A 27,045-nucleotide genomic window follows, 5' to 3' on the forward strand; every position below is an offset into this window, starting at 1 on the left:
TTAACACTTTTGGTTACTACATGATTCCATATGTGTTATTTCATAGTTTTGAGGTCTTCACTATTATTCTACAATGTAGAAAATAGTACAAATAAAGAAAAACCCTTGAATGAGCCGGTGTGTCCAAACTTTTGACTGGTACAGTATGCTTCAGTAAGATTGGATTTTTAGCATTTATAGCAATGGTTATCAACTGTACTGTAGGGATGGAACGTAAGTCTCTGGATGTTGAGGTTGTGGTGGCAGCTGCAGTGAGGTATTTGAGTGTACAAGACTTTACCTCAGAAGAGTTACAGGGTGTGTTGAGTGGTGGTGTCCCGTCCTTTCAGGCTGTTGGTCTGAAGTAGAACTAGATAGATTTAAATAGTGGATTAAGGTGGTGGGTTTTTAGTGAGTGTAGGGGTATTAATGTATTTATTTGACATTTTCAAGCCAAGTATAAGGGAGTTATACTCCAGTCTAGTAGGTGGCGGTAATGCAACATGTATTGGATGCCAGCCCGCCGATAATCCTCATCGAAGAAGAAGAATAGCAGTGGTGGCATGCTTGAAGGTTAGCGACATATTTAACGAAATACAATAATAACTACTAGTGACACACATACTGAGTAGCAAGGTATACCATTATCGTGTAGAACATGGTAACATATCAACATTGGATATAACAAAGCCAGTCCACACGTCGCGGTGATTCCAGGTCTGTATTTGGCTGTGGACACAGTGAGCCATTTTGTTATTCAGTATGTGCTTTCCTCTGTCTGGTGCATGTTTTCACACTGATCATCAACTTTATGATGTGTTTGTTGGTTGTGATTTTTCCATTGGTTTTAAAACCATGAAGCTGTTTCATTAACGGGTTGGTTGTTTAGCTACTATGGGGGCAAATACTGGGTTTTACACAAGACGTTCAATATGGCGATTATTATTTTAAACCAAGGCCCAAAAAAGACCGGTAACATGTGTTTTCAGTTTTTATTTATTTATATATATACCGAACTCACAAATAGTTCTGTGAAATTAATAGTAACTAAGGTAAAATGGCAACGCCAGGATGTTGTTAGGGAAATAACCCAATATGCGCTCGGATTTCGGTGCAAAATGTATTTTTATTTATTTTTAAATCTACTTTTACAAGTTTTGAACCATACAGTGTTTATTTAAATGAAAAAATGCCCGAGAAGCTGGTGTTTTTGGAGGATATTGGTACGGGTGTTAGACCCGAGATAACCGTTCTTCTCTCTTGTTTTGTTAGCTAGCCAACTACGGCTAACTTAGTCAGGTCAAAAACAATAACACTAGCTACATTTGGCATTTGTTTAATCAGTTTTCTAGTGACATTTTATTTGGATACGTCCATAACAATGAGTTAATGAGGTGAGGTTTCTCCTGGCATAGAAAATGTTCTCTCTGGTCAGGACCCCTGTTGTTCAGAGCAGCTAGCAGACAACACAACTACAATCACTTCAAACACTGGAGCCAGAAAGACTGCTGCAATTCCTTTAGTTGGACCTTCTTTTTATTTCATTTTAAATGTATTTTTATATATCCATAAAAATGATGCCAGCTGATTCATGATTTCAACTGGCTGAGAAACGCTGTCTGTCTCGTCCCAACTCCCCCGTTCATTACTATGATATGGGACAGCTGGAGGTGGAATTTGAATATTGAATCAATTTAGCAAATGTCGGAGAGACGGCAAGGTTTATACAAATCTCTGCTGTTTAAAACTAATTGTTAATCTAAAAGAAATGTGAGATAATGTCTAGATGCTTTTTATAGTGGAGATCAAGTTTATAAATTGCCTGGCTGGGCTGATGAAACAGTGGATTGCGTAGTCAGACGGAAGGTCCAACACATTTTTGGTGGGTGGCACTTGGACTATTTAAAGAGGAACTACTTTGCAGATATGAAACACACAGTGGTGGAAAAAGTACCCAATTGTTATACTTGAGTAAAAGTAAAGATTCCTTTTATAGAAAATTACTCAAGTGAAAGTCACCAAGTAAAATCCTACTTGAGTAAAAGTAAAAAAGGGTTTTGGATTTAAATATACTTAAGTATCAAAAGTTAAAGTATAACTCATTTCAAATTCCTTATATTAAGCAAACCAGACGGCACAATTCAATTTGTATTTTTATTTTTATTGACTGATAGCCAGGGGCACACCCCAACACTCAGACATAATATACAAACAAAGCATTTGTGTTTAGTGAGTCTGCCTGATCAGATGCAGTAGGGATGACAAGGGATTTTCTCTTTAAGTGCATGAATTAGATAATTTTCCTGTCCTGCTATGCATTCAAAATGCAACGAGTACTTTTGGTTGTCAGGGAAAATGTACAGAGTAGAAAATACATAATTTTCTTTAGGAATGTAGTAAAGTAAAAGTTGACAAATTTAAATAGTAAAGTACAGATACCCCCAAAAAACTACTTAAGTAAAAATACTTAAAAGTACTACTTAAGTACTTTATGCCATTGAAAACAGATAATCATAATATCAGTCAAAAATATCAAATTCACACTTTTATGCTACGAAACCAACTTCATAAGAGGTTTTATAAATAGGTTATATTTGACTTAACATTCCATGCCGTACACCAAGGCACTGTTGTCAGAATAGATAGATGCAGTTCAATACATGATTTATATAATAAACCAATACATGTCTTGGTGGTCCAGAAAATATTGCTATCATGTTGTAAATCACAGCGGACCTGGTACCATTCAGAATGCACTGTTTCTGTTTCAATGGCTCGATATTTTTTGGACAAAAACTGACAAATGTAACTACGGCTGGGAATGTCAATATGATCACCGAGAGATAGAAGCAGTTTTTCAATCTCAAGGCCATCAGACTGCTAAACAGCAATCACTAACTCAGAGAGGCTTCTGCCTACACTGAGACCCAATCACTGGACACTTTAATAAATGGATCACTAGTCACTTTATACAATGCCACTTTAATAATGTTTACATATCTTACATTACTCATATCACATGTATATACTGTATTTTATACCATCTACTGCACCTTGCCGATGCTGCTCAGCCATCGCTCATCCATGTACATATTCATGTACATGGATGCAGTAGATCATGTACATATTACATTTACATTTACATTTTAGTCATTTAGCAGACGCTCTTATCCAGAGCGACTTACAAATTGGTGCATTCACCTATAATATCCAGTGGAACAACCACTTTACAATAGTGCATCTAAATCTTTTAAGGGGGGGGTTAGAAGGATTACTTTATCCTATCCCAGGTATTCCTTGAAGAGGTGGGGTTTCAGGTGTCTCCGGAAGGTGGTGATTGACTCCGCTGTCCTGGCGTCGTGAGGGAGCTTGTTCCACCATTGGGGTGCCAGAGCAGCGAACAGTTTTGACTGGGCTGAGCGGGAACTGTGCTTCCTCAGAGGTAGGGAGGCGAGCAGGCCAGGGGTGGATGAACGGAGTGCCCTTGTTTGGGTGTAGGGCCTGATCAGAGCCTGAAGGTACGGAGGTGCCGTTCCCCTCACAGCTCCGTAGGCAAGCACCATGGTCTTGTAGCGGATGCGAGCTTCGACTGGAAGCCAGTGGAGAGAGCGGAGGAGCGGGGTGACGTGAGAGAACTTGGGAAGGTTGAACACCAGACGGGCTGCGGCGTTCTGGATGAGTTGTAGGGGTTTAATGGCACAGGCAGGGAGCCCAGCCAACAGCGAGTTGCAGTAATCCAGACGGGAGATGACAAGTGCCTGGATTAGGACCTGCGCCGCTTCCTGTGTGAGGCAGGGTCGTACTCTGCGAATGTTGTAGAGCATGAACCTACAGGATCGGGTCACCGCCTTGATGTTGGTGGAGAACGACAGGGTGTTGTCCAGGGTCACGCCAAGGCTCTTAGCACTCTGGGAGGAGGACACAAGGGAGTTGTCAACCGTGATGGCGAGATCATGGAACGGGCAGTCCTTCCCCGGGAGGAAGAGCAGCTCCGTCTTGCCGAGGTTCAGCTTGAGGTGGTGATCCGTCATCCACACTGATATGTCTGCCAGACATGCAGAGATGCGATTCGACCCCTGGTTGTCAGAAGGGGGAAAGGAGAAGATTAATTGTGTGTCATCTGCGTAGCAATGATATGAGAGACCATGTGAGGATATGACAAAGCCAAGTGACTTGGTGTATAGCGAGAATAGGAGTGGGCCAAGAACAGAGCCCTGGGGGACACCAGTGGTGAGAGCACGTGGTGCGGAGACAGATTCTCGCCACGCCACCTGGTAGGAGCGACCTGTCAGGTAGGACGCAATCCAAGCGTGCGCGGTGCCGGAGATGCCCAGCTCGGAGAGGGTGGAGAGGAGGATCTGATGGTTCACGGTATCAAAGGCAGCAGATAGGTCTAGAAGGATGAGAGCAGAGGAGAGAGAGTTAGCTTTAGCAGTGCGGAGAGCCTCCGTGACACAGAGAAGAGCAGTCTCAGTTGAATGCCCAGTCTTGAAACCTGACTGATTAGGATCAAGAAGGTCATTCTGAGAGAGATAGCAAGAGAGCTGGCCAAGCACGGCGCGTTCAAGAGTTTTGGAGAGAAAGGAAAGAAGGGATACTGGCCTGTAGTTGTTGACATCGGAGGGATCGAGTGTAGGTTTTTTCAGAAGGGGTGCAACTCTCGCTCTCTTGAAGACGGAAGGGACGTAGCCAGCGGTCAAGGATGCGTTGATGAGCGAGGTGAGGTAGGGGAGAAGGTCTCCGGAAATGGTCTGGAGAAGAGAGGAGGGGATAGGGTCAAGTGGGCAGGTTGTTGGGCGGCCGGCCGTCACAAGACGCGAGATTTCATCTGGAGAGAGAGGGGAGAAAGAGGTCAAAGCACAGGGTAGGGCAGTGTGAGCAGGACCAGCAGTGTCGTTTGACTTAGCAAACGAGGATCGGATGTCGTCAACCTTCTTTTCAAAATGGTTGACGAAGTCATCCGCAGAGAGGGAGGAGGGGGGGGAGGGGGAGGAGGATTCAGGAGGGAGGAGAAGGTAGCAAAGAGCTTCCTAGGGTTAGAGGCAGATGCTTGGAGTTTAGAGTGGTAGAAAGTGGCTTTAGCAGCAGAGACAGAAGAGGAAAATGTAGAGAGGAGGGAGTGAAAGGATGCCAGGTCCGCAGGGAGGCGAGTTTTCCTCCATTTCCGCTCGGCTGCCCGGAGCCCTGTTCTGTGAGCTCGCAGTGAGTCGTCGAGCCACGGAGCAGGAGGGGAGGACCGAGCCGGCCTGGAGGATAGGGGACAGAGGAAATCAAAGGATGCAGAGAGGGAGGAGAGGAGGGTTGAGGAGGCAGAATCAGGAGATAGGTTGGAGAAGGTTTGAGCAGAGGGAAGAGATGATAGGATGGAAGAGGAGAGAGTAGCGGGAGAGAGAGAGCGAAGGTTGGGACGGCGCAATACCATCCGAGTAGGGGGAGAGTGAGAAGTGTTGGATGAGAGCGAGAGGGAAAAGGATACAAGGTAGTGGTCGGAGACTTGGAGGGGAGTTGCAATGAGATTAGTGGAAGAACAGCATCTAGTAAAGATGAGGTCAAGCGTATTGCCTGCCTTGTGAGTAGGGGGGGAAGGTGAGAGGGTGAGGTCGAAAGAGGAGAGGAGTGGAAAGAAGGAGGCAGAGAGGAATGAGTCGAAGGTAGACGTGGGGAGGTTAAAGTCACCCAGAACTGTGAGAGGTGAGCCATCCTCAGGAAAGGAACTTATCAAGGTGTCAAGCTTATTGATGAACTCTCCAAGGGAACCTGGAGGGCGATAAATGATAAGGATGTTAAGCTTGAAAGGGCTGGTAACTGTGACAGCATGGAATTCAAATGAGGAGATAGACAGATGGGTCAGGGGAGAAAGAGAGAATGTCCACTTGGGAGAGATGAGGATTCCAGTGCCACCACCCCGCTGGCTCGATGCTCTAGGGGTATGCGAGAACACGTAGTCAGACGAGGAGAGAGCAGTAGGAGTAGCAGTGTTATCTGTGGTGATCCATGTTTCCGTCAGCGCCAGGAAGTCTAGGGACTGGAGGGTAGCATAGGCTGAGATGAACTCAGCCTTGTTGGCCGCAGACCGGCAGTTCCAGAGGCTGCCGGAGACCTGGAACTCCACGTGGGTCGTGCGCGCTGGGACCACCAGGTTAGAGCGGCAGCGGCCACGCGGTGTGGAGCGTTTGTATGGCCTGTGCAGAGGAGAGAGAACAGGGATAGGCAGACACATAGTAGACAAGCTACAGAAGAGGCTACGCTAATGCAAATGAGATTGGAGTGACAAGTGGACTACACGTCTCGAATGTTCAGGAAGTTAAGCTTACGTTGCAAAAATGTTATTGACTAAAATGATACAGTACTGCTGGCTGGTGGAGTAGGCTAGCTAGCAGTGGCTGCGTTGTTGACTTTGAACGTGTAGCTGGCTAGGTAACCTCGGTAGTTTCAGTACTACACCTTGTCATGATACAAAGCAACTTTGTAGCTAGCTAGCTAACATAACACTAATCAAGACGTTCCTTGTAGTGTATTTAGTTTCAACAATGCTGCTCGTCGGTAATAGTTGGCTAGGTTAGGAAAAATGGCGTCGCGGGGGACGGAAATAGCTGGCTAGCTAACCTCGATGGCTGGCTAGCTAACAATTATCAATGAACAATTATCAAGCTATGACAAAGACAACTAGGTAGCTAGCTAGGTAACACTGCACTAGTCAAATCGTTCCGTTGTGAAGTATTAGTAACTACAGCGCTGCTAGTCGGTAACGGATGGCTATCTGGCAGTGGGTTAATGATGACTAGGTGTGTTGAGTAAGTCTGGCGCCGCGTCGCGGCTGGCTAGCACACCTCGATAATACTCAAACTCAAACTACACAATTATCTTAGATACAGAGACAGCACAGACAACTATGTAGCTGGCTAACTAACACTAACACCACACTAATCAAGTCGTTGCGTTGTAATGTAATAGTTTCTGCGGTGCTGCTAGTCGGTAGAAGTTGGCTAGCTAACAGTGATGACTAGCTAGCTAGCAGCTAGCAGTGTTGACTACGTTAGGAGGACGAAGATAGCTAGCCTCGATAATTACTCAGTTACTCTAAACTACACAATTATCTTTGATACAAAGACGGCTATGTAGCTAGCTAAGAAGAATTGCTCAGATCAAACAAATCAAGCCGTTGTAATGTAGCGAAGTGGAATATTACCTGTGGAGCGAAGCGTGGTGCGACTGCTCGCTCCAAACCTTTAGATTTGTGTGTATTAGGTAGTTGTTGGGGAATTGTTAGATATTACTGCACTGTTGGAGCTAGAAGAACATGCATTTTGCTACACTCGCATTAACATCTGCTAACCATGTGTATGTGACCAATAAAATTTGATTCAAACTAGTAAGGCCAAGGCCCATGATCACAAGTCAGTTAAAATGTGGCTGATAGGCTAGCGAATCTATCTATGTAGCAAGCTAAAACACAGAGACTGAACTTAGCTAGATAGCTAGCTGCTAGGAGGATGTCATCGGAGGAGTGGGTGAGTGACTGAATTTTCCGGTGGCTACAGAGATATGGATGCAGGTGTCATTTGGTTAGCTAGCAAGACATGTTAATCGCTTCGCTATTCTGAAATTGAACGACTGTTATCCAGTTAGCATATCTCTTGCGTTTTACAAATTCACTCTGATTATCTACTTCGATTTCAGAGCACTCTCGTCTGAGCGTGCCAGAGCGCTGAATAACTGATGATACCAACGTGCAACACCTGCTGAATATGACTGGTGTCAGTAAATGTAGGCAAAGAAAGGAAGTTAGTAAAAAAAATGCTGCATAACATGTAAACAACCTAACCAGGTCTGCTAGGGGGAGTCAAATGATCAGAGTGAGGTGTTCTCTCATTATGTGTCTGGAAGTAGCTAGCAAGCCAACTTTAGCTTGGGTGTTTGGTTGGGACAAGCATGCACTGTTGGAAGGCAAGCTGCAGAAAGGCGAGGAGGCTACAATTCTCTATTGCTTATCAGTGCAAATTGTTTTTAGTATTTATTTATTTTTCTCCCCGATTTCGTGGTATCCAATTGGTAGTTACAGTCTTGTCCCATCGCTGCAACTCCCGTACAGACTCGGGAGAGTCGAAGGTCGAGAGCCATGGCGCACAATGCCCGCTTAACCCGGAAGCTAGCCGCACCAAAGTGACGGAGGAAACACCGTACACCTGGTGACTGTGTCAGCGTGCACTACGCCCGCACCGCCACAGGAGTTGCTAGAGCGCGATGGGACAAGAACATCCCTGCCGGCCAAACCCTCCCCTAACCCGGCCAATTGTACGCCGCCCCATGGGTGTCCCGGTCGCGGCCGTCTGCGACAGAGCCTGGACTCGAACCCAGAATCTCTAGTGGCACATCTAGCCTTAGACCACTCAGGAGGCCCTAACAGTGCAATTTTGATGGCAAACTAGCTAAAAAAAACTTTGAGAGGGTTTTACGCTAATCTTGCTTTGTTGACTAGCATTAGATGTTGATCTTGTTGATGTGTGTGTATATAGTGAAAAGATGGCCTACCTTGTCATGATTGTTTGATCAACAGGACTGTGAAGTTCCCAAAATGTAAGAGGACTCCCTGGTATTTGCAGAAATCCATTCAGGTGTATTTTGTGGCTTTTGGGGAATGTGTTCTATTGATCTAAAGTCGCTCTGTTGCTACTTCCTGTAAACACACAATCCAGTTCATAGTGAATGATGACAGGCCCTACTGCCTGTAAACACACAGATCCAGTTCAAAGTGAATGATGGCAGGCCCTACTGCCTGTAAACACACAGTCCAGTTCATAGTGAATGATGGCAGGCCTGTGTGCAAATGGCATGTTTGTATATAGTCCTACTGTAGTTCTGATTGGCTATGGTGCACCAGTCTGCATAGACTCTGGTCCTGGACAAGAAAGATGGTTTATTTACTGCAGTGTCTATTAAATTGTCCAAACGCAAGGCCACTTTCCCACTCTATATTGCTATGGAATTTTCGCAAATGCCCAAACATTCATGAAAATGTGAAAATGGCCATATGACCAAGCGCTCGCTTGTCAGATATTCATGGGTTGTATATGAACAGATTTTAATAAGATTTCATGTTGCTAAAATGCAGTCAGTTCCACTTTAAACCCAGGAAACAGCCATTCACCAGCTTTTCAAGCTTAATAATGTCAAAATATATATGGGAATTAGCTTCCAAAGAATGGAGTTTCTCTGAGCAACTAACATCATTACTGCCGTCACGACCTTTATGTACTTCCAAATAAGGTCTGAATAAAAAGATGCAAGCAACTGAAAAAATGCCTTGTCTGGAAAGAATCTATATTACGTTCTGGGTAGAGCAGGTGGAATATTATTACGTTCTGGGTAGAGCACGTGGAATATTATTACGTTCTGGGTAGGGCAGGTGGAATATTATTACGTTCTGGGTAGGGCAGGTGGAATATTATTACGTTCTGGGTAGGGCAGGTGGAATATTATTACGTTCTGGGTAGAGCAGGTGGAATATTATTACGTTCTGGGTAGGGCAGGTGGAATATTATTACGTTCTGGGTAGGGCAGGTGGAATATTATTACGTTCTGGGTAGAGCAGGTGGAATATTATTACGTTCTGGGTAGGGCAGGTGGAATATTATTACGTTCTGGGTAGAGCAGGTGGAATATTATTACGTTCTGGGTAGGGCAGGTGGAATATTATTACGTTCTGGGTAGAGCAGGTGGAATATTATTACGTTCTGGGTAGAGCAGGTGGAATATTATTACGTTCTGGGTAGAGCAGGTGGAATATTATTACGTTCTGGGTAGAGCAGGTGGAATATTTTTACGTTCTGGGTAGAGCAGGTGGAATATTTTTACGTTCTGGGAAGGGCAGGTGGAATATTTTTTACGTTCTGGGTAGGGCAGGTGGAATATTTTTACGTTCTGGGTAGAGCAGGTTTATACAACCAATTTAGATTTTATGTTCCTATACTGTTGTAGGTGATAAAACGGAGATCTTCTTTAATTAGGAGATGCTCATGCCTCTGCTCTACCATTAGGAATCGTTGTCACAAAGGTCGACAAGCTTAGGGCCAAAATAAGCTCGTAGAAACTTATTGGGCTTTTTCTTTTTTGATAGATTTTGTCAAGAGTGAAACCTCTTGCTCTGTGTTTGTTCCTCTCTGGATATAATCAATGACCTTTCCATCTGCTGGATCAGCCAATCTGCGCGTGGCAGTAAAAAGGGATTTTATTGGAGGTGCAGAAAAGGTGGATTTGATGCTTATTTCGACGTTAAGTTCGACAAGCTGTTAAATGGCTGCTTCTTGGGCTTAACAGAGAATGACTGTATTCAACGTCTCCTGTAAGCCCAGATTCTTGTTCAGGTTAGTGTTGACAACATGTAAACTATATTTCGTCTCTGATGTTTATTGAAAATATATACATCTGCACTTGTTGTGTCAAATACATCGTTACAGTTGTTGGCAAGGTAGCGGGTGAATTTTAGCCATATTAGCGTAGGTCAGACATCAGTCAGAACACCTCAAAACAAGACGTGGCATCGAGAAGAAGATGAAACTAGCTGAAACGAGCCACCTACGATTCCCTACATGCCAGCTTCCTGTCGTTGTTGCTAGCTATCTGGCCAACCAGAATCACAACACAGATTTCTGCCCCATTTGAAGCGATCATGTTTTGTGACGTTGTCAGCTAACCCGTCTATAGAAGTTGTTTATTTTTTGAGGACATATTTGTAACTAATATTTGCTGCTTCTCTTTCCTCTTGTATTTCAGCTAGCTATGGCCAGCCTGTCCAACTACGCTGTGCGTATGGCACGTCTCAGCGCACGTATCTTTGGGGATGTGGCGCGTCCGACGGACAACAAGTCCATGAAGGTGGTCCAGCTGTTCAAGGAGCCGCCCATGGCCCAGAAAAAGGAGGTGTACGACTGGTACCCTCAACACAAGATCTACTATGCCCTTACACAGAAGCTACGGTACATGGGACTCTTCAGGTAGACATGACGTGACGATGGGCTGAATAGATCCATAGGCCTATTCATGGGAAAGGGATCTGGGTTCTTTTGGCATGTCTGTGTTTGGCATTGTGTAATAATGTATACAGCCCTACTCTAGCCAGAACCACTTCTAGAGGCTTTAGAAGGTCCTTCTGGCTAACCACAGACAGTGAAATTACAGTCTTCTAGACCCTGTTTGTCTCTGTGTTCTAACCAGACAGTTTTCTAGACCCTGTTTGTCTCTGTGTTCTAACCAGACAGTTTTCTAGACCCTGTTTGTCTCTGTGTTCTAACCAGACAGTTTTCTAGACCCTGTTTGTCTCTGTGTTCTAACCAGACAGTTTTCTAGAACCTGTTTGTCTCTGTGTTCTAACCAGACAGTTTTCTAGACCCTGTTTGTCTCTGTGTTCTAACCAGACAGTTTTCTAGACCCTGTTTGTCTCTGTGTTCTAATCAGACAGTTTTCTAGACCCTGTTTGTCTCTGTGTTCTAACCAGACAGTCTTCTAGACCCTGTTTGTCTCTGTGCTCTAACCAGACAGTCTTCTAGACCCTGTTTGTCTCTGTGCTCTAACCAGACAGTTTTCTAGACCCTGTTTGTCTCTGTGTTCTAACCAGACAGTTTTCTAGACCCTGTTTGTGTTCTAACCAGACAGTTTTCTAGACCCTGTTTGTGTTCCAACCAGACAGTTTTCTAGAACCTGTTTGTCTCTGTGTTCTAACCAGACAGTCTTCTAGACCCTGTTTGTCTCTGTGTTCTAACCAGACAGTTTTCTAGACCCTGTTTGTCTCTGTGTTCTAAGCAGACAGTTTTCTAGACCCTGTTTGTCTCTGTTCTTCTGAACACGTCCTTTTAGTTTAGTACTAATGCTGCTTACCTCAGTAACACCATTTCCTCCCTGTTTCCCCACCAGAGATGAGCACGAGGACTTCAAGGAGGAGATGCGGCGGTTGAGGAAACTACGAGGCAAGGGGAAACCCAAGAAGGGCGAAGGAAAGAGAGCCACCAAGAAGAAATAAGCACTTCCTTTCCCTGTCATATAGAACCTATGGGTAAACCCAGCCTTTCCCTGTCATATAGGACCTATGGGTAAACCCAGCCTTTCCCTGTCATATAGGACCTATGGCTAAACCCAGCCTTTCCCTGTCATATAGAACCTATGGCTAAACCCAGCCTTTCCCTGTCATATAGAACCTATGGCTAAACCCAGCCTTTCCCTGTCATATAGGACCTATGGCTAAACCCAGCCTTTCCCTGTCATATAGAACCTATGGCTAAACCCAGCCTTTCCCTGTCATATAGAACCTATGGCTAAACCCAGCCTTTCCCTGTCATATAGGACCTATGGCTAAACCCAGCCTTTCCCTGTCATATAGAACCTATGGCTAAACCCAGCCTTTCCCTGTCATATAGAACCTATGGCTAAACCCAGCCTTTCCCTGTCATATAGAACCTATGGGTAAACCCAGCCTTTCCCTGTCATATAGAACCTATGGGTAAACCCAGCCTTTCCCTGTCATATAGGACCTATGGGTAAACCCAGCCTTTCCCTGTCATATAGGACCTATGGGGGAATCACAACAGGCCTCGTTTGCTTTGGGACACCAGAGGAATGGCCTCCCTAACTGTGTTCACATCGGTAACATGTGACCCCACTCAGGATGTTCATATTAAATGGACCCTTGTAACAGCTGATGATGATGATGATGATGTGTTGAGAGGATCCTTTCATATCCCATCACAGAACATCCTGTCTGACAAGTGACCAGTCTTTGATCGCTGTGTGTTTGGTACAGAAAACATTTCTGTTCATTGCTTTACAAGATGTTTCATTTAGGTTTAAATTGTATCCGCGTTGTTAGCAGCTTTCCGTTCTCATACCATCTGTACAGTGAATAGGTGAAGGAGACCTGGAGGGCATCAGTACATGTCATTGTGATGCTAGTATGTTCCTATTGGCTGAGACAAAGCTGCTGATTTTACATCTGTTCTGAGTAACACCAGGTGTCATGAATACAATACTGTCAACAAATCTGCTGAGATGTGTAGGAGGACTCTCTCCATTTTGTGACTGGTTTATTGCCATGTAAGTACTGTGCTATACAATGTTGTTAATAGTGACTTAGTGTAACTACAGGAAACCCATTAAAACCTGTTCTGACCTGATCCCTTGATGACTTGATGCCCAGGGCCCAGTTTTTCAAAAGTGATCTGTATTTCTCCTATCGGATAGGACTGAGTAGATAGAAATAGAATGTCTGAATCCTTGACTTGAATGGAGACTCTGGTTCTATTCATTATATTTCTATGTATTTAGTCTGACAGGAGAAACTCATAACTGTTGAAAAACTAGTCTCAGAGGGTGGTTGGATTTGGATGTCACTCAATACGTGGATATGTTTTAATGTTGCTGCTACACACACCGTTCATAAAGCCATGTGTGTGTTCAGATCACCTTGATACACATGTTAACTGGTGTAGTGGGTCTTGTCCAGAGACTGACTGGTTACGTCCAACAATGCCACCATATTCCCTATGTAGTGCACTACTTTAGACCAGAGCCCTATTCCCTATGTAGTGCACTACTTTAGACCAGAGCCCTATTCCCTATGTAGTGCACTACTTTAGACCAGAGCCTATTCCCTATGTAGTGCATTACTATAGACCAGAGCCCTATTCCCTATATAGTGCACTACTTTAGACCAGAGCCCTATTCCCTATGTAGTGCACTACTTTAGACCAGAACCCTATTCCCTATATAGTGCACTACTTTAGACCAGAGCCCTATGTAGTGAACTAATTTAGACCAGAGCCCTATTCCCTATATAGTGCACTACTTTAGACCAGAGCCCTATTCCCTATGTAGTGCACTACTTTAGACCAGAGCCCTATTCCCTATATAGTGCACTACTTTAGACCAGAGCCCTATTCCCTATATAGTGCACTACTTTAGACCAGAGCCCTATTCCCTATATAGTGCACTACTATAGACCAGAGCCCTATTCCCTATATAGTGCACTACTTTAGACCAGAGCCCTATTCCCTATGTAGTGCACTACTTTAGACCAGAGCCCTATTCCCTACATAGTGCACTACTTTAGACCAGAGCCCTATTCCCTATGTAGTGCACTACTTTAGACCAGAGCCCTATTCCCTGTGTTGTGCACCACTTTAGACCAGAGCCCTATTCCCTATGTAGTGCACTACTTTAGACCAGAGCCCTATTCCCTGTGTTGTGCACCACTTTAGACCAGAGCCCTATTCCCTATATAGTGCACTACTATAGACCAGAGCCCTATTCCCTATGTAGTGCACTACTTTAGACCAGAGCCCTATTCCCTATATAGTGCACTACTTTAGACCAGAGCCCTATTCCCTATGTAGTGCACTACTTTAGACCAGAGCCCTATTCCCTGTGTTGTGCACCACATTAGACCAGAGCCCTATTCCCTATATAGTGCACTACTATAGACCAGAGCCCTATTCCCTATATAGTGCACTACTTTAGACCAGAGCCCTATTCCCTATATAGTGCACTACTTTAGACCAGAGCCCTATTCCCTACATAGTGCACTACTTTAGACCAGAGCCCTATTCCCTATGTAGTGCACTACTTTAGACCAGAGCCCTATTCCCTGTGTTGTGCACCACTTTAGACCAGAGCCCTATTCCCTATGTAGTGCACTACTTTAGACCAGAGCCCTATTCCCTGTGTTGTGCACCACTTTAGACCAGAGCCCTATTCCCTATATAGTGCACTACTATAGACCAGAGCCCTATTCCCTATGTAGTGCACTACTTTAGACCAGAGCCCTATTCCCTATATAGTGCACTACTTTAGACCAGAGCCCTATTCCCTATGTAGTGCACTACTTTAGACCAGAGCCCTATTCCCTGTGTTGTGCACCACATTAGACCAGAGCCCTATTCCCTATATAGTGCACTACTATAGACCAGAGCCCTATTCCCTATATAGTGCACTACTTTAGACCAGAGCCCTATTCCCTATATAGTGCACTACTTTAGACCAGAGCCCTATTCCCTATATAGTGCACTACTTTAGACCAGAGCCCTATTCCCTATATAGTGCACTACTATAGACCAGAGCCCTATTCCCTATATAGTACACTACTATAGACCAGAGCCCTATTCCCTATATAGTGCACTACTATAGACCAGAGCCCTATTCCCTATATAGTGCACTACTATAGACCAGAGCCCTATTCGCTATATAGTGCACTACTATAGACCAGAGCCCTATTCCCTATATAGTACACTACTATAGACCAGAGCCCTATTCCCTATATAGTGTACTACTATAGACCAGAGCCCTATTCCCTATATAGTGCCCTACTTTAGACCAGAGCCCTATTCCCTATATAGTGCACTACTATAGACCAGAGCCCTATTCCCTATATAGTGCACTACTATAGACCAGAGCCCTATTCCCTATATAGTGCACTACTATAGACCAGAGCCCTATTCCCTATATAGTGCACTACTATAGACCAGAGCACTATTCCCTATATAGTACACTACTGTAGACCAGAGCCCTATTCCCTATATAGTACACTACTATAGACCAGAGCCCTATTCCCTATATAGTGTACTACTATAGACAGAGCCCTATTCCCTATATAGTGCACTACTATAGACCAGAGCCCTATTCCCTATATAGTGCACTACTATAGACCAGAGCCCTATTCCCTATATAGTACACTACTATAGACCAGAGCCCTATTCCCTATATAGTGCACTACTATAGACAGAGCCCTATTCCCTATATAGTGCACTACTATAGACCAGAGCCCTATTCCCTATATAGTGCACTACTATAGACCAGAGCCCTATTCCCTATATAGTACACTACTATAGACCAGAGCCCTATTCCCTATATAGTGTACTACTATAGACCAGGGCCCTATTCCCTATATAGTGTACTACTATAGACCAGAGCCCTATTCCCTATATAGTGCACTACTTTAGACCAGAGCCCTATTCCCTATATAGTGTACTACTATAGACCAGAGACCTATTCCCTATATAGTACACTACTATAGACCAGAGCCCTATTCCCTATATAGTGCACTACTATAGACCAGAGCCCTATTCCCTATATAGTGCACTACTATAGACCAGAGCCCTATTCCCTATATAGTGTACTACTATAGACCAGAGCCCTATTCCCTATATAGTGTACTACTATAGACCAGAGCCCTATTCCCTATATAGTACACTACTATAGACCAGAGCCCTATTCCCTATATAGTACACTACTATAGACCAGAGCCCTATTCCCTATATAGTGCACTACTATAGACCAGAGCCCTATTCCCTATATAGTACACTACTATAGACCAGAGCCCTATTCCCTATATAGTGCACTACTATAGACCAGAGCCCTATTCCCTATATAGTACACTACTATAGACCAGAGCCCTATTCCCTATATAGTGCACTACTATAGACCAGAACCCTATTCCCTATATAGTGCACTACTATAGACCAGAGCCCTATTCCCTATATAGTGCACTACTATAGACCAGAGCCCTATTCGCTATATAGTGCACTACTATAGACCAGAGCCCTATTCCCTATATAGTACACTACTATAGACCAGAGCCCTATTCCCTATATAGTGTACTACTATAGACCAGAGCCCTATTCCCTATATAGTGCCCTACTTTAGACCAGAGCCCTATTCCCTATATAGTGCACTACTATAGACCAGAGCCCTATTCCCTATATAGTGCACTACTATAGACCAGAGCCCTATTCCCTATATAGTGCACTACTATAGACCAGAGCCCTATTCCCTATATAGTGCACTACTATAGACCAGAGCACTATTCCCTATATAGTACACTACTGTAGACCAGAGCCCTATTCCCTATATAGTACACTACTATAGACCAGAGCCCTATTCCCTATATAGTGTACTACTATAGACAGAGCCCTATTCCCTATATAGTGCACTACTATAGACCAGAGCCCTATTCCCTATATAGTGCACTACTATAGACCAGAGCCCTATTCCCTATATAGTACACTACTATAGACCAGAGCCCTATTCCCTATATAGTGTACTACTATAGACAGAGCCCTATTCCCTATATAGTGCACTACTATAGACCAGAGCCCTATTCCCTATATAGTGCACTACTATAGACCAGAGCCCTATTCCCTATATAGTGCACTACTATAGACCAGAGCCCTTCTCTCTCTCTCTGAACCATAATCTTGTGTAATTTGTTCAGCTGCTTGATTATTATGTCCACGATAAAACATTTAACATAACCCCAATGATAGGTTTCAGTCCGTGAATGTAGGACTTGACTTGTAAGATGTGTTGTTTTTGACTATGTTCCCCGCTGGTGTGCACTCAGCATGGTGTGTCGTAGGGTCAAAGGAGAGATGAGGAGATGCAGCCCTTGTACACTGAACAAAAATATAAACGCAACATGTAAGGTGTTGGTTCCATGAGCTGAAATAAAAGATCCCAGAAATGTTCCATATGCACAAAAAGCTTATTTCTCTCCAATGCTAGACTCAAATGTGTTTACATCCCTGTTAGTGAGCAGTTCTCCTTTACCGAGATTACACATCTACCTGACAGGAGTGGCATATCAAGAAGCTGATTAAACAGAATGATCGTTACACAGGTGCACCTTGTGCTGGGGACAATGAAAGGCCACTCTTAAATGTGCAGTTTTGTTACACAACAATGCCACAGATATCTCAACTTTTGAGGGAGCGTGTAATTGGCATGTTGACTGTTGGAATGTCCACCAGAGCTGTTGCCAGAGAATTTAATGTGTATTTCTCTACCATAAGCCACCTCCAATGTCGTTTTTAAAGAATTTGGCAGTACGTCCAACCGGCCTCGCAATGCACAACCACGTGTATGGTGTTGTGTGTGCAAGCGGTTTGCTGATGTCCAACCGGCCTCGCAATGCACAACCACGTGTATGGTGTTGTGTGTGCAAGCGGTTTGCTGATGTCAACCTTGTGAACAGAGTGCCCAAGGTGCTGGTTGGGTTATGGTATGTGTAGGTATAAGCTACGGACAGTGAAAACAATAGCATTTTATCAATGCCAATTTAAATGCACAGAGATTCCGTGACAAAATCCTGAGGCCCATTGTCATGCCATTCATCCTCCTCCATCACCTCATGTCTCAGCATGATAATGCACGGCCCCATGTCGCTAGGATCTGTACACAATTCCTGGAAGCTGAAAATGTCCCAGTTCTTCCATGGCCTGCATACTCACCAGACATGACACCCGTTGAGCATGTTTGGGATGCCCTGGATCGACGTGTACGACAGCGTGTTCCAGTTCCCGCCAATATCCAGTAATTTCACACAGCCGTTGAAGAGGAGTGAGACAACATTCCAACAGGCCGCAATCAACAACCTGATCAACTCTATGTGAAGGAGATGTGTCGTGCTGCATGAGGCAAATGGTGGCTGACTGACTGGTTTTCTGATCCACACCCCTACCTTTTATTTTTTAAAGGTTTCTGTGACCAACAGATGCATATCTTTATTCCTAGTCATGAAATTGATAGATTAGGTCCTAATTAATTTATTTCAATTGACTGATTTCCTTACATGAACTGAAACTCAGTAAAATCTTTGAAATTGTTGCATGTTGCGTTTATATTTTTGTTCAGTATAATTGTAATAGTTGACTTGCCTACAGATTAAACCTGCAGTTTGGTTTAGACCAGAGATTCAGATAAAATGAAGAGATACCTACTGTACGTCTCCACCCTGACAATTGAAACTGTTGTCCATAGGGCGGGAAAGACAGCCTGTCACCCTCCCACCTCTCTTTGGATTGGTGGATACATCTAGTTTATTTGAATATTTTGTTGAATATTCGATGAGGGTTGTTGACGTCACCAGTCTGTATTACGTGGAGAGTGAGACGCGTCGTGAATAGGACTGTCAAGAACCGGGATAAACTGATATAAAGTGTTATTTTTTCTCAAAGTTGCCGGGATGTCACGTGTTCTACTTATATCAGCACGCTCGTAACAACCTAAACATTACAAATCTTCTATTCAATCAAATAAGCCTCACGTAGCAAATAAGCCATTACACTTTTTTGTTGACCAAAGTCGACACTCAAATGTATTATTTTACGCCTGCCACGTTAGGTTAGTCAAATCAAATTCAATTTCAAGCTGCTTTATTGGCATGAAAAACATTGCGTCAATATTGCCAAAGCAACAATGTATACAATATAAATTGTTTATAAAATAATGCAGAATAATAATATCAAATGGTAATAAATAATACAAATAAAACTAATAAAATGGTAACAATTAATAGTAGAAAAATAATAAATAAATAGGGACGAAAAAAGGCTAAACATGGAAAATGAAACTACAACTAACTCATCAGTACTACAACCAGCACCATCATTACTACTACAGTACTATACCACCACTACCACAACCACCATTACATCAGTACTACAACCAGCACCATCATTACTACTACAGTACTATACCACCACTACCACAACCACCATTACATCAGTACTACAACCAGCACCATCATTACTACTACAGTACTATACCACCACTACCACAACCACCATTACATCAGTACTACAACCAGCACCATCATTACTACTACAGTACTATACCACCACTACCACAACCACCATTACATCAGTACTACAACCAGCACCATCATTACTACTACAGTACTATACCACCACTACCACAACCACCATTACATCAGTACTACAACCAGCACCATCATTACTACTACAGTACTATACCACCACTACCACAACCACCATTACATCAGTACTACAACTAGCACCATCATTACTACTACAGTACTATACCACCACTACCACAACCACCATTACATCAGTACTACAACCAGCACCATCATTACTACTACAGTACTATACCACCACTACCACAACCACCATTACATCAGTACTACAACTAGCACCATCATTACTACTACAGTACTATACCACCACTACCACAACCACCATTACATCAGTACTACAACTAGCACCATCATTACTACTACAGTACTATACCACCACTACCACAACCACCATTACATCAGTACTACAACTAGCACCATCATTACTACTACAGTACTATACCACCACTACCACAACCACCATTACATCAGTACTACAACTAGCACCATCATTACTACTACAGTACTATACCACCACTACCACAACCACCATTACATCAGTACTACAACCAGCACCATCATTACTACTACAGTACTATACCACCACTACCACAACCACCATTACATCAGTACTACAACCAGCACCATCATTACTACTACAGTACTATACCACCACTACCACAACCACCATTACATCAGTACTACAACCAGCACCATCATTACTACTACAGTACTATACCACCACCACCACAACCACCATTACATCAGTACTACAACTAGCACCATCATTACTACTACAGTACTATACCACCACTACCACAACCACCATTACATCAGTACTACAACCAGCACCATCATTACTACTACAGTACTATACCACCACAACCACAACCACCATTACATCAGTACTACAACTAGCACCATCATTACTACTACAGTACTATACCACCACTACCACAACCACCATTACATCAGTACTACAACTAGCACCATCATTACTACTACAGTACTATACCACCACTACCACAACCACCATTACATCAGTACTACAACCAGCACCATCATTACTACTACAGTACTATACCACCACTACCACAACCACCATTACATCAGTACTACAACTAGCACCATCATTACTACTACAGTACTATACCACCACTACCACCATTACATCAGTACTACAACTAGCACCATCATTACTACTACAGTACTATACCACCACTACCACAACCACCATTACATCAGTACTACAACTAGCACCATCATTACTACTACAGTACTATACCACCACCACCACAACCACCATTAATTACACTGATATCATTATCATCACCCTTACTACCCGTACCACTACTATTTGGAATAATAACCACAACCATAATAATAATTAAGTTAATTATTCAGTGTCTCTCAGGCTATGGCAGGCAAATACATATTTGGCTGCAATAGGAGCCGTTGCTCCTTCACCCATGAGTATTTGTTGTTTTTCCTCTGGGTTTAAATAAGATCAAATGTGGAATAAATGTAGTAATTTCTACGAATAATGAATCTCTTGGTGAGGAATATTTCTCCCAGTAAAGGAGAAAGTGCATCTCTGTTTCTACCTGCCTGTCGTGCAGTGACCACATACACACTCCTCTTTGGGTAGCCATGTCTTGTTATGTCTGCCTGTTTCTATTGCCATTTGGTGGTCACTCAGCCTGTACTTGGTAAGGATCTGTCTCTGCATCGTATCTCTGACAGAGTACAGATAATCAATTCAATTTCAATTTAAGGTGCTTTATTGGCATGGTAAACATATGTTAACATTGCCAAAGCAAGTGAAATAGATAATAAACAAAAGTGAAATAAACAATAAAAAATTAACAGTAAACATTACACTCACAAAAGTTCAAAAATAATACATTAATTTCAAATGTCATATTATGTATATATACAGTGTTGTAACGATGTGTAAATAGTTAAAGTACAAAAAAAAGGGAAAATAAATCAACATAAATATGGGTTGTATTTACATTGGTGTTTGTTCTTCACTGGTTTTTCATTTCCTGCGGCTCCGTTGGTCTCCGTACAGATACTCCTCGTCTGGCGGACGAAAATACGCCACCTGCTGGAGGAGACACATTTACCCCTCTAGTTTCTCCTTTTTCCTCTCTGGTCGGTTTGAACTACTGGAGGTAAAATCTCAGCTACAGTTTGGTTTGCATGTCTGTGTATGGTGGGAGACCTACACAGGTTGGTGCTATACAGTTGTTTTTGTGGTAAATGTTTTTTTTGTATTTTTTGGGCTGCTTTTTATTTGGCAGGTGCACTTGATGCAGTTGTAATTGGACCAGCTACTAATCAGTCAGCAAAAATCATATGCGCTCACTGAAACAAATGAAATACTCGTTATTGACTTATTAAAACAATGGTCACTGACAGAGAAAGGAGGAAAGTGGTACCCTAATTTCCCCGTGTACCCCCAAAGCATCACATCCCAGTGCTTCACCAGCCAGCTACATTTCTTGAATATGTCTCCCCCTCCTGTCTCCTCTCCTCGATTCTTTTCCACTCAGTTACTCGCAGTTTAAAATGGCGGCGTTGAGTAACGCCGAGTCCCCACCGCCCGTCTTCAACGGTGACACGATGGACCGAGACCCGGAGCGGGAGCGGGGACTGGAGGAGCTGGGAGCCTGCCTGGACCCAGCCTGTTCGGTGGGGATCCCAGAATGTCCGCAGGACGAGGAGGTATGGACCGGGGAGACGGGGGTGAAGCTGGGCATGGTGAGACGGGGGTACCGAGTGGAGGTAGCTGGATGAGGATCTTTAGGAAACACCGGCTGTAATATGGATCGTGGGGATGCATTGCAGGGGGCGAAATGATGCACTAAAATGGAAATGATTTCCATCACTAACGTGTCCTTCGTCCTCTTTGCATTTGCCGTTATTCCTTAAGGTGCATTTTGCGTTAGACTACATTGATCAAGTTATATATCCGCTGACGCCAATGTTTATTTCAGGCCTGCCTATATTTCATTTGCTTTTCGAGTTTTTTTTCTTCTTCTCTCCAGCAGGTCTCTCTCTCTCTCTCTCTCTCTCTCTCTCTCTCTCTGCGGCGGCTGCTGCATCCAGCTCTCTGTTTGCTAGCTGGCACCGGCTGGCTTCACCGATCTACCGCGTACGGGTTGATAATGCCTCGTTTTATATCCATATAGCGAACTGACAAACTTATTTCTATTTCTGAACAATTCATCAGGGATTTACGGTTTCCGTCTATTCGATACAGAGAATCCCCTTCGTGGGCTGTCTGTCGACGGGAGCTGATATGTCGGTGCAAAGATCGGCTTTGTTTTGCTTGATAAAATGTACATTATTTTACAATATAAATCATTGATATGGAGGTTCATGCAGAATTATTAGCGCACGATTTGTAATAGTCATACGCTAGCTAGGCCTCTTCCATCATCATGGCTCAAATGATATGCTCCTAGCTAACGTTACATTTATGTAAAGTTAAACCATATTTTAACAGCTATTTTCAAAAATATTTTTGGTTTCAATGCAAGAAGGCCTGTATCGAAGACATGAAATTAAAATAATGGACATCATGCAACAGTCAAGAGGTATTTTGTGAGTGACATATCAGGCTTATCCAATTGACCATAAGATAAAAATGATGCCAATATCACAATTGCATCATATTGTATTTATTAGTCAAATAGAAAAATCTGTAAGTTGTGCAAAGAGCCAAACCAAAATCCTCAATCAATTCTCTGTCAGCTTTACTTTGGGACCTTGACTAACCTGCTGTTGATACTAGTGGTTTCTCTGGTTACAGTAGAACTCATAAACCAATTCACCTGGGATCCAGGTAATTAGATCAATTAGTAGGCCTAATTAGTCAGATTTTTTTGTTTTGTTTTAAAGGTATACTCAGGTAGCTAAACTTTCTCCTTCCCAAAAGTGCTTGACTGATGTTATTGTATGCCTTCACAATAATCTTTATTCTGTTGAAATTTTGTCCGCGCGGGATATCTGTAAATCTTCAGGATATCTTCCGAGCTGAGTGAATAATATTGCCCCCCATTCAGCAGTCAACAGAATTCAAATAGAATGCACATAGAATCAAATAGAATGCATATAGAATCAAATAGAATGCACATAGAATCAAATAGAATGCACATAGAATCAAATAGAATGCACATAGAATCAAACAGAATTCAAATAGAATGCACATAGAATCAAATAGAATTCAAATAGAGTGCACATAGAATCAAACCGAATTCAAATAGAGTGCACATAGAATCAAACCGAATTCAAATAGAATGCACATAGAATGCACATAGAATCAAATAGAATTCAAATAGAGTGCACATAGAATCAAACAGAATTCAAATAGAGTGCACATAGAATCAAACAGAATTCAAATAGAATGCACATAGAATCAAACCGAATTCAAATAGAATGCACATAGAATGCACATATAATCAAACAGAATTCAAATAGAACAGTTAGACAGCCTCCAGAATTTGGGCTACTAGAAAGTATTTTTGAAACCTCCAGCTTTGGGCTGGATGTGTCAATGTGTAGTTCATACATGCATAATCTATGCGCAAGAAATACTGTCTTACCTTAATGAGACACGGAATCCCGAGTTTGAAAGCGACAGTATTTCTGGAAGCTGTGCTGCGCCATTTTTTTCCCCCCCACTACCCCTCCTCCCACGTGGGCTAGCCCCCTTAGCAATTTGATTTCTAGCCAATGAGCTTCAGCCCCTCGCCATTTGAGTGACAACGAATCAAGATGCAGAGTGGAGAGAGTAATGACGTGGTGCACATATCTGTTCCAATGTGACGTAGTACGCAATATTCTCCACAACCACTATTGGCTAGTGAGCTCTACTTTCAGAACTACTGGCTAAAAAGTACCGGAGGATCTCTTTAATGGTCATAGAATCAGAGAATGTCATTGAATTTGAATTCTATTGCCCCAAAACAGTAAAACATTGTCCAGACTGAGGCCAAACAGCATTAAGAGTCCAGAGGTCTCACATCCACCTGCCCCAGATATGCACATGATGTGCGCATTTGGAGTTATTTTCATGAAACAGTACTCTGCGGCCTCACGTTTCTATCCACGGTTTTTATGCGAGTAGTCATACCGTATTAAAAGTGGGAGTTCCTCCCATTCTTCTCTGCAGATCCTCTCAAGGTCTGTCAGGTTGGATGGGTAGCATCGCTGCACAGGTATTTTCAGGTCTCTCCAGAGATGTTTGATCGGGTTCAAGTCCGGGCTCTGGCTGGGCCACTCAAGGACATTTTAGAGACTTGTCCCGAAGTCACTCCTGCGTTGTCTTGTCTGTGTGCTTAGGGTCGTTGTCCTGTTGGAAGGTGAACCTTCGCCCCAGTCTGAGCGCTCTGGAGCAGGTTTTCATCAAGGATCTCTCTGTACTTTGCTCCGTTCATCTTTCCCTCGATCCTGACTAGTCTCCCAGGCCCTGCCGCTGAAAAACATTCCCACAGCATGATGCTGCCACCACCATGCTTCACCATAGGGATAGTACCAGGTTTCCTCCAGACGCAACGCTTGGCATTCAGGCCAAAGAGTTCAATCTTGGTTTCATCAGACCAGAGAATCTTGTTTCTCATAGTCTGAAAGTCCTTCAAGTGCCTGTTTGGCAAACTCCAAGCAGGCTGTCATATGCCTTTTACTGAGGAGTGGCTTCCGTCTGGCCACTCTACCATTAAGGCCTGATTAGTGGAGTGCTGCAGAGATGATTGTCCTTTTGGAAGGTTCTCCCATCTCCACAGAGGAACTCTGTAGCTCTGTCAGTGACAGTCAGGTTCTTGGTCACCTGCCTGACCAAGGACCTTCTACCCTGATTGCTCAGTTTGGCCGGGCAGCCAGCTCTATGAAGAGTCTTGGTGGTTCCAAACTTCTTCCATTTTAAGAATGATGGAGGGCACTTGGGGACCTTCAATGCTGCTGACATTTTTTGGTACCCTTCCCCAGATATGTGCCTCAACGCAATCCTGTCTCGGAGGTCTATGGACAATTCCATCGACTTCATGGCTTGGTTTTTGCTCTGACATGCCCTGTCAACTGTGGGACCTTTTTATAGACAGTTATGTGCCTTTCCAAATCATGTCCAATCAATAGAATTTACCACAGGTGGACTCCAATCAAGTTGTAGAAACATCTGAAGGATGATCAATGCAAACAGGATGCACCTGAGCTCATTCTCGAGTCTCATAGCAAAGGGTCTAAATACTTATGTTAATAAGCTAATTTCTGTTTTGTTTTTAATACATTTCTAAAAACCTGTTTTGGCTTTGTCATTATGGGATATTGTGATGTCATTATGGGGTATTGTGATGTCATTATGGGGTATTGTGATGTCATTATGGGGTGTTGTGATGTCATTATGGGGTGTTGTGATGTCATTATGGGGTATTGTGATGTCATTATGGGGTATTGTGTGTAGATTGCTGAGTATTTTAAGCGATTTTAGAATAAGGCTGTAACGTAACAAAATGTGTAAAAAGTCAAGGGGTCTGAGTACTTTCCGAAGGCACTGTACATACAAATACATTTGTGCTCATAAAGAATGTGTACGGTACTCAAACCACTCAAGATTGATCAGAGAATCAAACTCTTATGTAGTTTACGATCCTTTTGATCATTTTCAATGAGACCCCTAAAATGCTAGAAAGGATTTGGTTTGGCTTTTTCGAGACAGCCCTAATGTCAAATCACGTTCTGAATATCTGAGGGCAGGGGGGGGGGGGGCTTGTCTTAGTTCTAGGCCTACTCTCTGGATGTACAGATGCTTCCATGCATTTAACCAGTGATGGGGAAGGTTGGTGTGACTGGTTATTTTAGGATCCATGGCCCACGGTAGAGACACTGGTTTATGAAGCATTTTCTTACATTGAACACGTATACTAACTGAAACCCCTAAAGAGGGATTGGTTTGTTATGCTGGTATACTGTCTATACAAAGACAAGCATTGCATTTTATCTGGTGGTTGTTGTGTGGAAGACATGGCTGAGGGTGGAGAGGAGACTGACCCCCCCCCGCTCTCCCAGGGTGGAGAGGAGACTGACCCCCCCCCCCCTGCTCTCCCAGGGTGGAGAGGAGACTGACCCCCCCCCCCCCCCGCTCTCCCAGGGTGGAGAGGAGACTGACCCCCTGCTGTCCCAGGGTGGAGAGGAGACTGACCCTGCTCTCCCAGGGTGGAGAGGAGACTGACCCCCCCTGCTCTCCCAGGGTGGAGAGGAGACTGACCCTGCTCTCCCAGGGTGGAGAGGAGACTGACCCTGCTCTCCCAGGGTGGAGAGGAGACTGACCCTGCTCTCCCAGGGTGGAGAGGAGACTAACAGTGATTTGTGATTTCATTGAGACTGTC

At 43.5% G+C, this 27,045-nt stretch overlaps 2 protein-coding genes across 7 annotated transcripts in view; both read left to right on the plus strand.

Moving 5' to 3' along the window:
• The first annotated feature begins 460 nt into the window (after nucleotides 1-460).
• LOC145850315 (small ribosomal subunit protein mS33) lies at nucleotides 461-17,487 on the plus strand. Of its 5 annotated transcripts, none has more exons than XM_082978082.1 (3): nucleotides 461-552; nucleotides 10,753-10,955; nucleotides 11,890-17,487. In XM_082978082.1, the coding sequence occupies exons 2-3, from the start codon at nucleotides 10,759-10,761 to the stop codon at nucleotides 11,993-11,995; spliced, it is 303 nt and encodes a 100-aa protein (XP_082834208.1). In that variant the 5' UTR covers nucleotides 461-552; nucleotides 10,753-10,758; the 3' UTR covers nucleotides 11,996-17,487. The 5 variants fall into 5 exon arrangements, with proteins under 5 accessions (XP_082834208.1, XP_082834207.1, XP_082834209.1 ...); XM_082978081.1 differs by having other exon boundaries at nucleotides 467-552; nucleotides 10,753-10,973; XM_082978083.1 differs by having other exon boundaries at nucleotides 493-696; nucleotides 10,753-10,973.
• A 4,707-nt stretch (nucleotides 17,488-22,194) lies between these two features.
• The window catches only part of LOC106596021 (serine/threonine-protein kinase B-raf), a 67,433-nt gene continuing 62,582 nt past the window's right edge, over nucleotides 22,195-27,045 (plus strand). Inside the window, exon 1 of one of the 2 annotated variants that reach the window (XM_082978078.1) lies at nucleotides 22,195-22,384. In XM_082978078.1, coding sequence (XP_082834204.1) covers nucleotides 22,229-22,384 — 156 coding nt within the window. In that variant the 5' untranslated portion in view covers nucleotides 22,195-22,228. The remainder of the gene's footprint in view (nucleotides 22,385-27,045) is intronic. The other variant, XM_082978079.1, reaches the window with a different exon arrangement.

The sequence above is a fragment of the Salmo salar genome, chromosome 07, assembly GCF_965601325.2.
Source record: "Salmo salar chromosome 07, fSalSal1, whole genome shotgun sequence".
Lineage (NCBI taxonomy): Eukaryota > Metazoa > Chordata > Actinopteri > Salmoniformes > Salmonidae > Salmo > Salmo salar.

What these genes read in the sequence shown, in the direction of transcription:
- LOC145850315 (XM_082978081.1), top strand. Translation starts at nt 10,759, where the DNA reads ATGGCCAGCCTGTCCAACTACGCTGTGCGTATGGCACGTCTCAGCGCA. An exon ending in CGGTACATGGGACTCTTCAG is followed by an intron (nt 10,974 to 11,889) that starts GTAGACATGACG and finishes TTTCCCCACCAG; the next exon opens with AGATGAGCACGAGGACTTCA.